This window comes from Eurypyga helias, unplaced genomic scaffold (assembly GCF_000690775.1).
Source record: "Eurypyga helias isolate BGI_N326 unplaced genomic scaffold, ASM69077v1 scaffold8236, whole genome shotgun sequence".
NCBI lineage: Eukaryota > Metazoa > Chordata > Aves > Eurypygiformes > Eurypygidae > Eurypyga > Eurypyga helias.
Window position 1 is genome coordinate 78,766 of NW_010257203.1, and position 14,288 is coordinate 93,053.

Consider the following 14,288-nt stretch of genomic DNA (forward strand, 5'->3'; position numbering starts at 1 on the left):
CACGTAGCTTCTCTGTAAGATAAGTACAACTGGTCACATTGGTAGGAATGAGAAACCTCCAGAAATTAATGACGGGGGAGATGTGGAGGGGGTGGGGATGAAAACCGCCAGAAAACACTCTCATCAGTATATTTGTCAATTAATGAAGTCTTCACACAAAGACACACAACATCCATCCACATTCGTGTGCACAACAATGTAAACTACAGAAGAAAGGTTCTTCCCCACTGAAGGAAACAGGGAGATTAGCTGTGTACTTAACCCAGTGTTGAATCCCACAGCGGGAACCATCACAATACCCAGGTGGATACACACAAGGTCCAGATTTTTCATGCCCTTATTGCAACCACGTTTAAGCTAGCATCCTACAGCAGGAAACACCAAATCTGAGTATTTCCATAATACTAAGAATTACTCTTAACACACACTTTTAAAGCAGTATCACCTCCCTTCTTTTTTAATTCTTAATACTACGAAGCCTTTCCTTACTGGTAAGTTATCCACCGCTGGCTGGAAGAGCAGGTGAAGGGGACCCCTCAGTGCCCACGCCATGGCTCAGCCCGCAGAAGTGGTCTGCAGCAAGACACCTCCAGCTTCATTTCCATAAGCACAGGCAACAGTCCCAAGTCTCCCACATCAACACTACAATGTGACTGCAAGTAGTATTTTTTAATATTTACACCATCTGCTGATTTAGTTGCTGTTCTCTGCCATTATAACCGTGATCAGAAAAATCTAGAGGTGGAAAAAAAACCCAACAAAAAGAGGCACATCCCCTGCGTAACGGCTGTAGGCAGTAAAGACTCATATATTGCCCACATGCTGGGCAGAGGCCATTTCTTACCTCCAGTTTTGATTTATGCAAGAGACACTACTCTCCAGCTGAGCAGTAGCTTAAGTGCAGAATCCTTTTATGCTGGCCATTTGGAACAGCTATCCGATACCCTCAGCCTGAAGTTCAGCATGCGCAAACCACGCTGAAGACTTCGCATAAGACTGTGCGGCAATAAACTTCAGTTACAATTTACATTAGTTAGGTTCTGAATTATTCAGGTGCAGAATCGAGGACTGCTGGGGACCGATCATCAATATTCAATCACACAAGCTCAGATCTGGGCAAGGAAGAAGTCTCGTTTATTTGCAGTGAGCCTACAGGCTTTTGAATCTGAGATTCAAGCCCAGCAGGTCAATTATTAAATCAAACCAGCCAGAAAGACATTTGCTGCCACGGATATCGGAAACGTAAGGCCTGAATATCTTACCTACAACCGTGAGTAAAAGGGATGCAGTAAACACACTCACAGCGGTTCGTACTCTTGTAAGGGGGGAAGAAACTGCACAGCAAAACTCAAACCCAGAGTGAAGTGATGACCCCAGGGCTGGCACCCTACCTGCGTGCGATGGATCACACATCCCCAGCACGCGGAAACACCAACCACAGCTCCGTGGCAGCGTCAACAAGGCATTGACAAACACGTGCTGCTTCTTCAAAAAGGAAAAAAAAAAAAAAAAATTATAAACCTGCTTTCTCCCCAAGGAACTAATGCACTTCAAGATGGGGAAAAGCAGTCAGACGCCTGGAGACAAGGACTGCAGATAGCCAAGTTTTACCCCAGAAAAAAGCCTCCCGGGCAGCCAGCAGCTGCCACACTGGCAGGGAAAAACACACTTCAGGGAAAAACTACAGGAACCAGTTTATCTTGTCCCAGTTCAAAACACCAAAAATGAAAATTGGGTGATTGTGTGTGGGCTGATAAATTTGCACAAGCAGCAATGGCAACTTTTTCTGGTTTTCCTGGCAATTTCATAGGAAACTCTTCTGGCAGACCCCAGATCTAACTAAATTAGGAAAAGATTATTTAGTGCAATTATACTATTAATTTCTTCAGAAAAAAACCATGTATTTCTTGTGTCATTCAGGGGTTTAATTCAAGAGACCAGTAGAATAAGACCACTTTTGACATGAATTCAAGATCTGCATTGGCAGAGCTGATTTACATTATTTGTACTTTTTAAAGGTGATGGTTATAAGGGCATCAGATTAGATTTTTCTTTTACTAATGCAAAATCCTAAAATAAATTCAATTTGGTAGTCTGAAAAAAACACCTTACTCTAACATACAATGAAACTACTTTGTGGCCTTCTGTGTTTCAGGAAAATATCCCACATCTTCAGATCCTCAGGCAGCCTCACTAGTTAAGACACGTTAAAATGAAACATTTTCCATTAAAGTTGCCAAAAAACTGGATTTAAATTTATTGCATGACGTTGCATAAGAAAGTATATTATTGAAAACCGTAAGGCATCATGCAATTATCCATCAGCTAGTTATTTATTATTCTTTGAAAGATGGTTATATACTCTAAAGTTATAAAACCAGTTTCAAAAAAGTACATAAAAAAATTTAACATAAGCATTAAATATTTTTCACACGTTTGTTGTTTTTAGCTGTTAAAAAGTGCATTCAAACATACTGTACTGGAAGTTGCTCTGACCAAAACCGGTGCCGGAGACTCGTTAAATTAAAAGCTGCAGAAGAATGTTGCATGGGATTAGAAAGCTCACAGGTTGTGGTACTTCAACTTAGAAACTTGCTTGAAATAATTTTTCAATCTTCCCACTTACAATTTAGCGTACGTGATATAATTGGCTAAAAATGTATATTTTTATAACTAAACAGTCAAATGAATTCAAGTTACGTACACTGAGCGATCAAAAAAGGAGCAGACTCAATATTCAGACACGGGACAGAATGTACGGGTAGGATTTTGGCATTAATCAATGTACTGAGCCATCCAGCGGAAGCCTTCCCCGTAGCCTTGTCTCTTTAGCACGCTGCACATGAACACCTCTAGCGGCCTTGCGTTCAGCTCTTTCAGTGGTACACTTCCCTGCAGAGAGACAGAAGTACTCCAAGTTACAGAATCGTTCTGTAGAGACAGCTACTTTACATGGACATTTGTTTCTATGGAATGCCATTGTGTAACGTGGGTTGGATACTGGAAATATGGAAAATAAATTCATTTAAACCATGTACATGTAACTAAGATTAGGGTCACTTAAGAACTACAGGAAACACTTTGATATACACATCCACACTCAGAGACCGTGAAGGACATGAAACCAGAAGGCAGCAGTAAGCAGTGCACAGAGAATTTGAGAGTTTATACGTGGTTTTCAGATGCAGTTCCCTGCCCTGTTTCCAACAGCTTTCCAAACTGATAAGAAGATTTGCCACAAACTGTAGAATTAACCATAGCAAGAGCGTGAGTCGCTTGCTTGCCAAGACCAGCACAGTGCAATAAAGCTGCGGCTCAACAGGAGACTGACAATGGTTTCCATACTTCATAGACTACGTGCAGTGTTGAAAAATCCAGGGCAGGACACAAGAAAAGGCAGTAGTAACTGTTTATAGTCATTACACCTATTCTAACACTAACCTGTGCGATCCTCTTTCACATGGAAAACAAGGAGATAAAGATTTGCTCCCGCTCGACCTAAGCTCTGACTGGTGCTGAATTTTGAGAGGCCTCTAGGTAAATACTCCTAGAGAACAAGAGGAATTACAGGTGCAGGTGACCCCCTCAGCAGAGCCACACTGCTGGTCATCCAGTGGGCGCTGGGATGGAGGCCACACTGGAATGGCCATGTCAGCTGCAGAGAGGTGTCATTCCAAGGGCAAAGGACAATGGAGCAACTTGTTTCTAGCACCCTGTATCCAAATGTCTCCTACAAGGAGTACACTGTATTTACTTTAAATTAGGAAAGGTAGAAGTATCACAAAGATCCATAATATAAAACTGCCTTGTTGCTACTGATGCCAGTAGGAACTACTTTTTTCCTCACAACCTACGAACTCAGACTTTTGCAATGGTGTAAATCTAGTTCTAAGCTTTTCTAAGTAAAAAATTATCCTAAGTCTGCACTTTAAATGAGAAAAGTCACTTACTGAAAGAGAAAACTGGATGAAGTCTTACAGTTCTCACTAGAACTACAGCCTCTGAAAACTAGCTCATCCTTTAAAGTAGTGCATAGGAAAGCTGAAGTACTAAACATTATCACAAGCAGAATTAGGTTTTCTCTGAAAAAATGTGGCATTAAATATGATGTAAAAAGGTTGTAGCGGAGATGCATCTAATGCACACAAAAAGAAACTAGAGAAATCCTTTCATATATGGTAATTATCTACTAAGTACTTTATAAATTAAACTTTTATTTTGTGTAGCTGGAGTGAACTGGAGTCAACACACAGATAAGGCAAACAAACTCCCTAACAAAAAAACCCCAAAATCACAAAAAAGAAAAGGAGCATTACCTTTCCTGTTGTCTGGCCATACAGGCCAAACATCTCTCGTAACCTCTCTTCACTAATGGCTTCAGGTCTGTCAATCTTGTTACCAAGAATTAGGATAGGCACATTAGCAATAGTTTCATCTGTCATTAGTGACTACGAAGAAAAGGAGAAGGAGAGATTAATTAGAACACAGAAGGCCAAATCGCTGTTACTTGTGGCAGCAGAGTTCTGCTGGATACCGGGAATTTGAGCTTATTTCTTAGAACTTAAAATTTTCAACAACTTATTTGAACTTACGTCAAGTTCTTCTTTTGATTCAAGCAATCTCTCATGATCTGCACAGTCCACCAAGAACACAATGCCATTAATTGCAGGCAGATAGTTTTTCCACACTCTGCGAGCTACAGGGAAGATGTGAATCAAAAACAAAAGGAAATTATCCCAAAATTCAGTGATGCACATCAGGAATTAAGAAGCAACAGGTTTTTGGGTTATTTTTTAAGTCTTAGCTTATGTTGCCAGTCTTCAGGATGCAATTTCATGTTTTACAAAGCTTGAAGTTTCATTCCCTTTCCTGGTACCATCAATTTACCTATCCCACATGCACACTGAGGTACTGAAACCTTGTTTTTCCTCCCAAGAATTATGATTCAAAGAACTTACCTTTGTTGACATAAAAGCTTAAAGGTAAATGTAAGCAATTCAAAGTACAGAATCCTCTTCACAATACAGATACCCATCAAAAATTTCTGCTCCACTGCTGCTCTTGCCAAATTGCATTTGGGATTTGTGATAAATGGTGCAGACAGACAGAGCAGTGGCTGGGTTTTATAAAATTGCATTTGGTATTTGTGATAAATGGTGCAGACAGAGCAGTGGCTGGGTTTTATACTCTCAGAGCGGGGGAAGTTGATCTCCGCAGCATGGTCAGATTTCTGATCCCAAACAAATGGACTGTAGACAATTCAGTGAGGTGAGTCACTGTATTCTCTTACCTTGAGCATGTCCACCCAGATCAAAGGTAGTGAAAGTCATGCCAGCAATCGTCAGCTCTTCTGAAGCTGGAAACACACAGAATTACGTTCGCTATGAAGATCATACCGTGCATTGGAATGGTCTCACATTCTAGCCTGTAGATTTTATTTTCTCTCTTGGTCTTTTCAATATTTTTGTTATTCAAGGACTAATAACATTTTCTCTCAAAAAATAGTGATGCGTTTGTTTAACAACAACACACTATTAGCCATTAAAACACGTGTGAAATATCGACAGTGCTAAGAATAGCAGAGGACGTCCGTACATTATTTATCCCTACACATCACACAAACAATAGTTGGCTCTGGCATCTGGTCTGTCCCAGAGATGGCATTTCACACATAACACTGCTTAAGGTTTCTCCTCTTCCCATCCTTCCTCATTTCTCACCTCCTTACTGGACCTCACCAATCCACATTTTTAACCAGTGCTGAAGTTTTTCTCTTGTGAGGTTACCAGGATAACAATTACACAGCAACCTCTCAGCCAAGAAAAACCCCAAAATCAAAACAGTGATGATTTGATTTTCTTTTTTGATGATTTGGTTTTTTTTAATGCTGATTTTCTAACAGAGAAGCTGCTCCCAAACACTGCAAGCCCCACCTTCCCACATGTCCTGTAATCCAGACTCTCAGCTCCATCATTCTGCTTGTCACTCGCTTCTTAATTTTAAATATAGCAAATTGAACTATCCAACATGCATTTTTCTGAATGTTACTTGAACTACCTACACAATCCCAGAAATTCCTTTGTGTCTCCTCAGTTGCACTGTTGGTCTTGCGATGTATAATTAGATCCTGCTCTTCCTGCAACACTTCTAATATTGCAGGTTCCAGAGCTAGAAAGTGGTTACTTACTGGGGTGTAGCGTGGGGACGTGTTGTCCCAGTCTGTCATCTTTGAGCATGTGCAGCAGTGTAGTTTTTCCAGCATTGTCCAGTCCAAGAAACACTAGTTTGCCTGATTTCTTGTACAGTCCTAGAAGAAGAAGGACCTAGTGAATCATCGGTTACCTCAGCAGGAGTTCATTCCTAGCACCAGGGATGATTTTGCTCCCAGGAACAAAGCGTTACAGCCACGGTACAAGATACAGACCAGCCAAGCTCCACCGCACACTTTATCAGTGCCCTTTATCCATGTTCTCCTACTCGTACAAACTACCTTCACACTTACCCATGGGCCTGCTGCCCTGTGCACCCGGTGCAGCTTACGGGGTGCTTAACAGGAGAGGGAGGGGCAAACAATGGATGTCGAAGTGTCACTCGAGTAAATGCATTTACATTACCAGCAAGCTCTAAAATACGGACCGACTTGGACCTGAATAGAGAGTATTTTGTTCAGCTACCTCCAATTATGACAAAAAAATTTCTTTGAAAGAAAAAAAAAAAAAAGGAAGTTCAGACCTCAAGCAGTATATGACAAAGAAATTGGTTTCATGGTCAACAATCCTAATTAGTATGAATTCTTTTATGGTGGTTCATGTATTATTTTCTCAAAGAGTAACATTCACCCACCCCCCCAGCTGACCTGCATGGATATATCCTGCATGGCATTGTCAGGGCCATTCTGCCACACTTGCTGGCACGTGCTAAAGCTTTCACAACAGGCGTGAGAAATTTTATTTTCACTGATTGTCATCTTCATAAAAATGCCTTTCCCCCTTTATTTCCCCTCTACTTGTAACCCCTGTAAACGCAACAGCTGCTGTGAAGGAGAGGAAGGATGTTTAGAACACAAACACCATATTTTCTTAAGTTTGAGATTATCAAAGGGCAATCCTTTCATAACTTGCCAACACTACACCCCGTGCCAGGATTATTTTTCACTGCTTCAAACTGAGCGACGTTCAAAGTAAAACTTTAAGACAAATCAATTCTTTGAAAGAATCATGTTCTGTACTGAAAAAAACTACTGAAGTCTCAACTTTGCCTTTTCAAAGGAGGAAAATCTTTCCTTATTCCTTCTTCAAAGACCTGTAGCTGGATACTACGCACTGTGCACCCCTTAGGAGTCACTACCAACCCCACTGCCAAGTGCCGAAGGGGGCAAAACACTTGCAACAGAGCGGGAGAAAACATACAGACGTATACGCTGGAATTACACTTCCTGAAAAGCAGCACTAAGCTATGTCCCTAACAGAATTCTCTCTTCTTACTGTGTTAAAAGAATTGCAAAATACAGCCAAATATTGCAATGTGGGAGGCTTTTCCAACCCCAGGATCTTTTACTCTATGTTATAGTACCATGGTACTTTGTAATATGCTGATGAAAAGTTTATTTTCACACCACTGAGATGACACAGAAGCATTTTGTGAAGTACAGAATGAGATTTTACTGTTAAAGCTCAAGCACCCCACCGCTGCAGCCCCTATCCTTAACCACACCTTCCCCTGCAAGCACAACCCATGCTGCAGACTACGCAGCGGCACGCCGCGCCTCGGGGCCACAGGCCAGAGGTTGGTCACTGTCCGAAGGGCAGATTAACAGCCTCCCGCGATCAGGAGGGTAGTGGGTAGAGGGAGCCAGCCCCATCAGTTTCTGGAGCCCGCATTTTTCCTTTGGATCTAACAGGTTATCCTCACACGTGTTTTATTTGGTGGGATTTTAAGCGATGCCGCTGCGCGGCCGCTGGACGGCCCCGTCGATGCCGCAGCGTTACAGGGGCATACGTGCCTCTGCCTGGCCGACCTTTACACCGCTGCTGTTTGCTCACCTCTCCCCCTGCCTTTAAGCTAATCTCTGGGATCACATGCCAGCAGGATGTTTTGTAACCTGCCCGAGTGAATATTCTTCCACATTCCTCAGCTTATTTCATTAATGATCCCTATTACTACAGGTATGGTAGAGTGTCTTCACAGTTCTTTCAAATACGACAACCCTTGCTTCCCAAACTCACCTTCTCACATGCCCAAATATATGTATTAGCTATCAGAGTGGAGAAGAAAATATTAATATTTACAGAAAAAGGAGTGGGCAAACATTTCCATACATTAACTTAGGTCACAGATGACATTTCAGTTCACGCTTACCTTACAAGTTAAGCAAAATTCTATTAAACCACACTAAAACAATATTATTTTTGCCACTCCCAGCCTGGACATCCAGAAGTCCTTGCTCCTCCATCAGGTGCTGCTGCTTTCTCTGAAACATGTCACATTGTCTGTCTTTCATGGAAATGCAAGAAGGACAAGCTGCAATACTTCAGCTATTAGCTACACTAAGACCACAGTTTTTATAGATATATGTAAGACAAAGATTATCTGTGCACTCTAAAGGTATATATGTGCAAAGGTGTACTTCAGAAACCGACCTCATCAGCCTGCGGACAGGACAGCACAGGGAACTGCAGGGAGTCTCCCAAACATTATAACCAACCTTCTTCTAAGGTTAATTTTCATTCTTACTTATAGAGAAAGAGTCTCTTCTAGAATAAGAGGGACATATTGAAAGCCATCCTACTTCCTACTTCCAGCTGCTGTATCTTTCACCAGAATTAGACTTTGCATGCACAGGAATGGAAAAGAGGGCCAGCTCACTGTAATCACTGCTTGGCGAAGTCCGAGATAAGAAAGCTTAGTCAACTGAGTTAAAATTTCACTGACTAATATTTCGATAGTAGGCCAAGGGTCTAGCATTCAGCAAAAAAGTTTAAAATTTCAACTGATAAACACAGGTGGCACATCTTGCCATGATTCCTTAATCCCAAATGCTTTTCATTCACTTCAATAAAATCCCTTGAACTTGTGAATTGTGCCTTTTGCCCAAGCGACCTGCAACTTCCGTTCGTTTTTTTAGTATCCTAACCTTCCTTTGCCTCCTGGTTGGTGGGGTTTTATTCCCCTCCTCCTGTATTGCACAAGCTACCATTTCACCTTGATCGACACAGATTGCGGACTCTTTCAGCCAGGGAACAGTCTCCTGAGACTCTTCAGCAGATGCCAGTGATGTGTCACACTGATTTCAGCGACACCAGGTCACACAGTAACACGCTGCTGAACATAAGCGAGGGCTTTGACACCCAGCACTCACTTTTTGTAGACAGTCCCTCGTATTTGGATTCTCAAGTGACATCCTCATGCGCAAAGACTGAACTAAAAATAACTGAGTTCAGTTCTTTACAGCAGAGAAAAATCAGGAGAAACTCCGTAAGAGTCAGCAGAATTACACCAGCTTCAATGTAGGATGATTAGAAAAATCAAACCTATTCTATTCATGAAAAAAAATTGACATTTTTCCAAGACGTTAAAGGATTAACACAGGATTGAGTGGAGAGCACACTCTGGAAATACTCGGTATTGGTAAGTGAAACTTTTGTTTGAGTATTACTGAATATACACCAAGGCAAATATTATTATTTAACCAGCAGCTATGTTTGAAGATAACAGAGGTGAGCAGACATTCTATACATGAATAGCAGAAAGGTAAAAACCCAAACAATAAAACTTACCTAAAAACTGTAATACGCTACTGAAACCACTGTAAATCCAATCAAATATGAAGGACATACTTGAATCTTATAGTCTGAAATAAACAGAAAATACAATGCATTTAGGATCTCTCAGAACAGCACATTAAACACTGAGATGTTTATAGGTACTCAAAGTAATTCAAAGTCCTGGGTGAAAAACAAAAACCCATTTAGTTTACCCAAACTGTATCATGGACCAATTAAGTGACCCCACAATGTATTAGAAAATTAGCATAGAAATGGAAAACAGAATCCAGACCTTTTGATTCAACAGCAAAGACCTTTTCCTCCCCTTGGAAAATGCTACGTGGCCAGAAGCCCCTGCAAGAAGTAAAAATGACTATCTTAAGCAGGGCTTGGTGGGGGTGTGTGATGTCCACTGAAGATTTCACACGGGATCTTCACAACTTCTCAAGTGGGAAAAGGTGGCGCTTTCAGGAGGGCAGCGATGTCGGTATGGACTCAGTGCTCCAGCCACCGGGGTTTGAAGCAGAGGTGGTAAGAGATGAAGCTGAATCCAGCAAAGTTTGATACCAAATAAACCCCTGTTGTCTGCAGAGGGACTGCCTGTTTGGCTTGCAATGGGAAACAACTGCTCAGCACAAAGCACTGGAATTGCCATTCCGTGACCTCCTGTCCTGTCCTGCACAGGCTGCCACAGCCGAATTCCTTCGGCTTAGGTTCAAGGAGAGAAGGTTCAGCTGAGAGCAGCCAGGGTGACTATAACCAACGCCCCAGTAGTGCCATACCACCGCCAGCCAACTTCAGCCGACCGCCCAGGCAGCACACCCCTTGCTACCAGGAGGAAGCTCCGCTACCCCACGAATACCCCTTCTTTGTCATCTGGTTAAAACACGCAAGGCTGCTCTGCTCACCCCTGGCAAAGCAGCGAGTGGCCAGGATGGGTCGCACGGACTGATGAATTCAGTTGTTCCTGCCCCCCGAAAACCCCTCTGCCACCAAAGGCAGGGCTGCTTCCGAGCCAGCGGCCGTGGTGGGGGTGTCAGGCGAGCTGTGGCACATCTGGAGTGCCCAGGAGTAGAGGGGAGGAACCGCCGCTACTGCCAAAGTGACGCGTTGGGGCACAATAACAAAGCGATCACTACGTTCACCGTGCGGCCACAAGCAATTAATTTCTTAGCTTTCATCTTAATTTCCTCATTATCTACAGTGAGGATAATCACGCTAAAAGCACCAGTTTGACAGAGTGAATTAGTATCTAGCGTGAAAACCTCTTGAAAGACTAAAGGGCAACATCCTTAGAAGCATTTAGCCAGCGAATTCCTACCAGAGCGCATAACCCCTGCTCACATCCAGGGACATTGGAGTTCAGCTATCCACAGTCACTGCAGCAGTGTGTTGGGGTGTGTGTGGGGGTGTCACAAAATGACTTTTAGGGCAGCTCTGACCCTGGAGCACAGCACACAGTAGCCAAAACACCAGGTCAGTCAGTACCAGACCAGAATCCAGACACCTATCATAGCAATTACACTCATGGCAATGAAGAAAGTTTCTCCACTACGCAGCAACAGGTGTATCATAGAAAGATAACATGGAAAGAGGAGGAAAGGATATTCTCATTATGTCTGCTCCAGACCATATTTGCTTCCCTGGCTGAAGGTAGCAAAGCACTAGGAGTCCTTGGTTTCTCCGCGACTAAGTGAAACCCTTACCCACATCCTACGTTGCTCTGAACAACTGATCAGCTGCAACAGGCACAGACTTTAAGAATAAATATCAAATTCGCTTGTCAGTGCGTAAACACCCAGTTACACAACGTCACAACTGAAACTGTCCCTTGCATGGCTAAAAAGCAAAGGTCAAGAATAAGCAAACACAGCAGAACAGACACGTCAGCAGATTTATTTATTGCTTGAGCAAAATACCGGTCGAGAAAAGCTTCTATGGGGCTTAGAAAAATGATCGACTCAAATAACCTGCAAATCAGGGCAAACAGAGTGATGTAAGAGAAGTGCTCAGGTTACTGAGGTGAGAATAACTTCACAGCATTTAGTTGTATTAAACTTTATCATCTACTAAATTTATGGATAAATAAAAGTCTTTATGCATTACAGAAAGGTCTTTAAAAGGCAAGATTCAAATAATTAAAGCGAGAACAGGATTACTCTGCAAACACAGCTGAAGCGGCATTAATATAGGTTAAATTTCCATCACCACAAAAAAGTGGTTTGAGAAACAGAGCAATCCAAATACACCCAGAACAGCCTCCGTATCAGCTGGCAGCGCTTAAAAGGAAACACGTTTAAAATGGGGAAAAAATAGACAGCTAATTGTAAAGGCACACTGGTAATATTTGAATAGAGATATTAAATCTAGGCTTATCACACAGGAAAAGTAACTACATAATTCACAGGAGTGTCAAATCAAAGCACTAAAAAGCCACAGTGGCTCTGCACTGGTATCAAGAGTTGTTAACGCTGAGACACCCACGTCTTGGAGCTCCTCTGAGTTAAGGGGAAAACTCTCAGGCCCGTATTAAGAATGCTGTAAAAGTAGAACACTGAAAGCTCTGGCAACGGCTGTTCACAAGCCACGAGGAAGAGAAAAATACTATTTTAAGGATTCCCTAGAAAATAATCAGTTGTGAGCAGACACGAGGCTTTAATGAAAAACTGCACTGGACACAAGACAATCTTCTGAAACCAACTATTTTTACAGACATCCCTACTTACTCGTGCCTCCTTAACAGAAATATGAAAGTGAATTTTCTAGCATCACATCAACAACAGCTGGTAATCGCTGCAAAACATCTCCAACAAACCTGACACTACTTCATCAGTAAAGCATCATGTGGTAACTCCCACGGAGCCCTGTAAGCCTCTCTATTGACCAAGTGCATGGGTTTCCTTCCCGAGACCACTTCTGACCATGGGGATGCCGAATTCCCACCCAGTGGCTCTGGTTACACCTTGGGCCAGCCTCCCGAGGGAACGTCACTGACAGCAAGGACTAGCAAGCGAACTCACTCATGCTTATTTCTTTTACATCCTGGAAACCAGTGAATTTTTTTCCCTAACTGTTCTAACTAAAAATCCATTGTTTCACTTCTGCATCACTTAGAACAGCACTTCCAAAGTCTGTGAAACTTCAGATAAGAGAGGATAGCAGGCTTCTCAAGGCAGTTTTAAATCCCTTTACGGAAGAATTAGGAAACAGAAGCCGGTGACACCCAAGCAGAACAGCTCTTGCAGGAACTGGAAATGCACCGGGCTGCACCCAGGCGGGCTAAAAATCCATTGTTTCACTTCTGCATCACTTAGAACAGCACTTCCAAAGTCTGTGAAACTTCAGATAAGAGAGGATAGCAGGCTTCTCAAGGCAGTTTTAAATCCCTTTACGGAAGAATTAGGAAACAGAAGCCGGTGACACCCAAGCAGAACAGCTCTTGCAGGAACTGGAAATGCACCGGGCTGCACCCAGGCGGGTGCTGTCCGCAAGAGCTAGGAAAGAAACCTCTGTCCAACCTAACTGCAGCAACCTCACCCCAGCCACCGTACGCCCGAGAACACAACCCGCCAGCGACAGCTTGAAGTCTGCTTTCAAGAATGTATTTGCAGTTTTTCAAGTAGGATCTAAACATGATCACTTAAAGTTGTAACGCCACATGTGATCGTTTTAACATTGTAAAACGCTACCATGGACAACAAAAAAACCTTCCAGAAACTCCATGAATAAACTGGTGTCTGCCTTCTACAGTCCAGTTTATCCTACAACGTAAAACTGCACTTTGATGTAGTATTTTAGAAGTAGAGGAGAAAGAGTTTGGAAGTGACACAGATTTGATTTGGATATTTTAATCAGTTTTTGGATAGCAAGTAATCTTTGAGATTTCAGAAAGAGCAATCATCGCACTGGTCTGTTACTACCTGGGTTGAAAACCAGAAGGATTACCTGCTGTACAGCTGGTAACGCATTTAGCTATATCACATCCTTTACTGAGACTGCCTGTTTGAACTTAGCAAAGATCTTGAGCACACTTGAAAGAGCAAAGGGAACGTTTATCTGTGAAGTCGGCACCACAACACACACGGTTCCCAAGGGCACCTGACGCAGTGCTTTGGCTGCAGCTTGGCTCACAGAAACTGGTTCTCAGATCACATCATCAAGGGAGGCCCTATTGCAGCAATGCCCTTGGTGATAAAAGAAAACATTGCATTGGAGCACGGGTATATTTTGCTCTTTATCTCAAAAGTTGTAGTTTCTGAAGAAGTACTAATACTTAACATAGATCCTGGCAGACGGGTGCCCAGTGACAGCTGCACAAGGGGCCTGCGGAGAACCTGTAGGTTATGGAGCAATACCTACACTGCTCTGCTCACCACCACAGACCTCCAGCGAGGCACAGCCAGGGCTACGAAGGCACCGTGAGGGTCACGAACCGGGCGGCGGCACAGGGGCCGGTGCCCACAACCCCCGAGGCCTGTCGAGCTCCCCCCAGGGCGAGGGGAAGGAGCGGCCGCCGCGTTACGC

At 42.9% G+C, this 14,288-nt stretch overlaps 1 protein-coding gene across 1 annotated transcript; it reads right to left on the reverse strand.

The window, feature by feature from the left end:
- Positions 1–2,227: 2,227 nt before the first annotated feature.
- SAR1B (secretion associated, Ras related GTPase 1B) lies at positions 2,228–9,851 on the reverse strand. Its single transcript, XM_010153927.1, has 6 exons — positions 9,777–9,851; positions 6,188–6,307; positions 5,291–5,356; positions 4,593–4,696; positions 4,317–4,448; positions 2,228–2,892 (listed from the first exon to the last, which is right to left on the reverse strand). Exons 1-6 carry the CDS (start codon positions 9,832–9,834, stop codon positions 2,776–2,778), a joined length of 597 nt encoding a protein of 198 aa, XP_010152229.1. The 5' UTR covers positions 9,835–9,851; the 3' UTR covers positions 2,228–2,775.
- Between the last annotated feature and the right edge of the window lie 4,437 nt (positions 9,852–14,288).

What these genes read in the sequence shown, in the direction of transcription:
- SAR1B (XM_010153927.1), bottom strand. Translation starts at nt 9,834, where the DNA reads ATGTCCTTCATATTTGATTGGATTTACAGTGGTTTCAGTAGCGTATTA. An exon ending in TCTGGGTGGACATGCTCAAG is followed by an intron (nt 4,697 to 5,290) that starts GTAAGAGAATAC and finishes TCTTCCCTGTAG; the next exon opens with CTCGCAGAGTGTGGAAAAAC. An exon ending in ATGGCCAGACAACAGGAAAG is followed by an intron (nt 2,893 to 4,316) that starts GTAATGCTCCTT and finishes GTCTCTCTGCAG; the next exon opens with GGAAGTGTACCACTGAAAGA.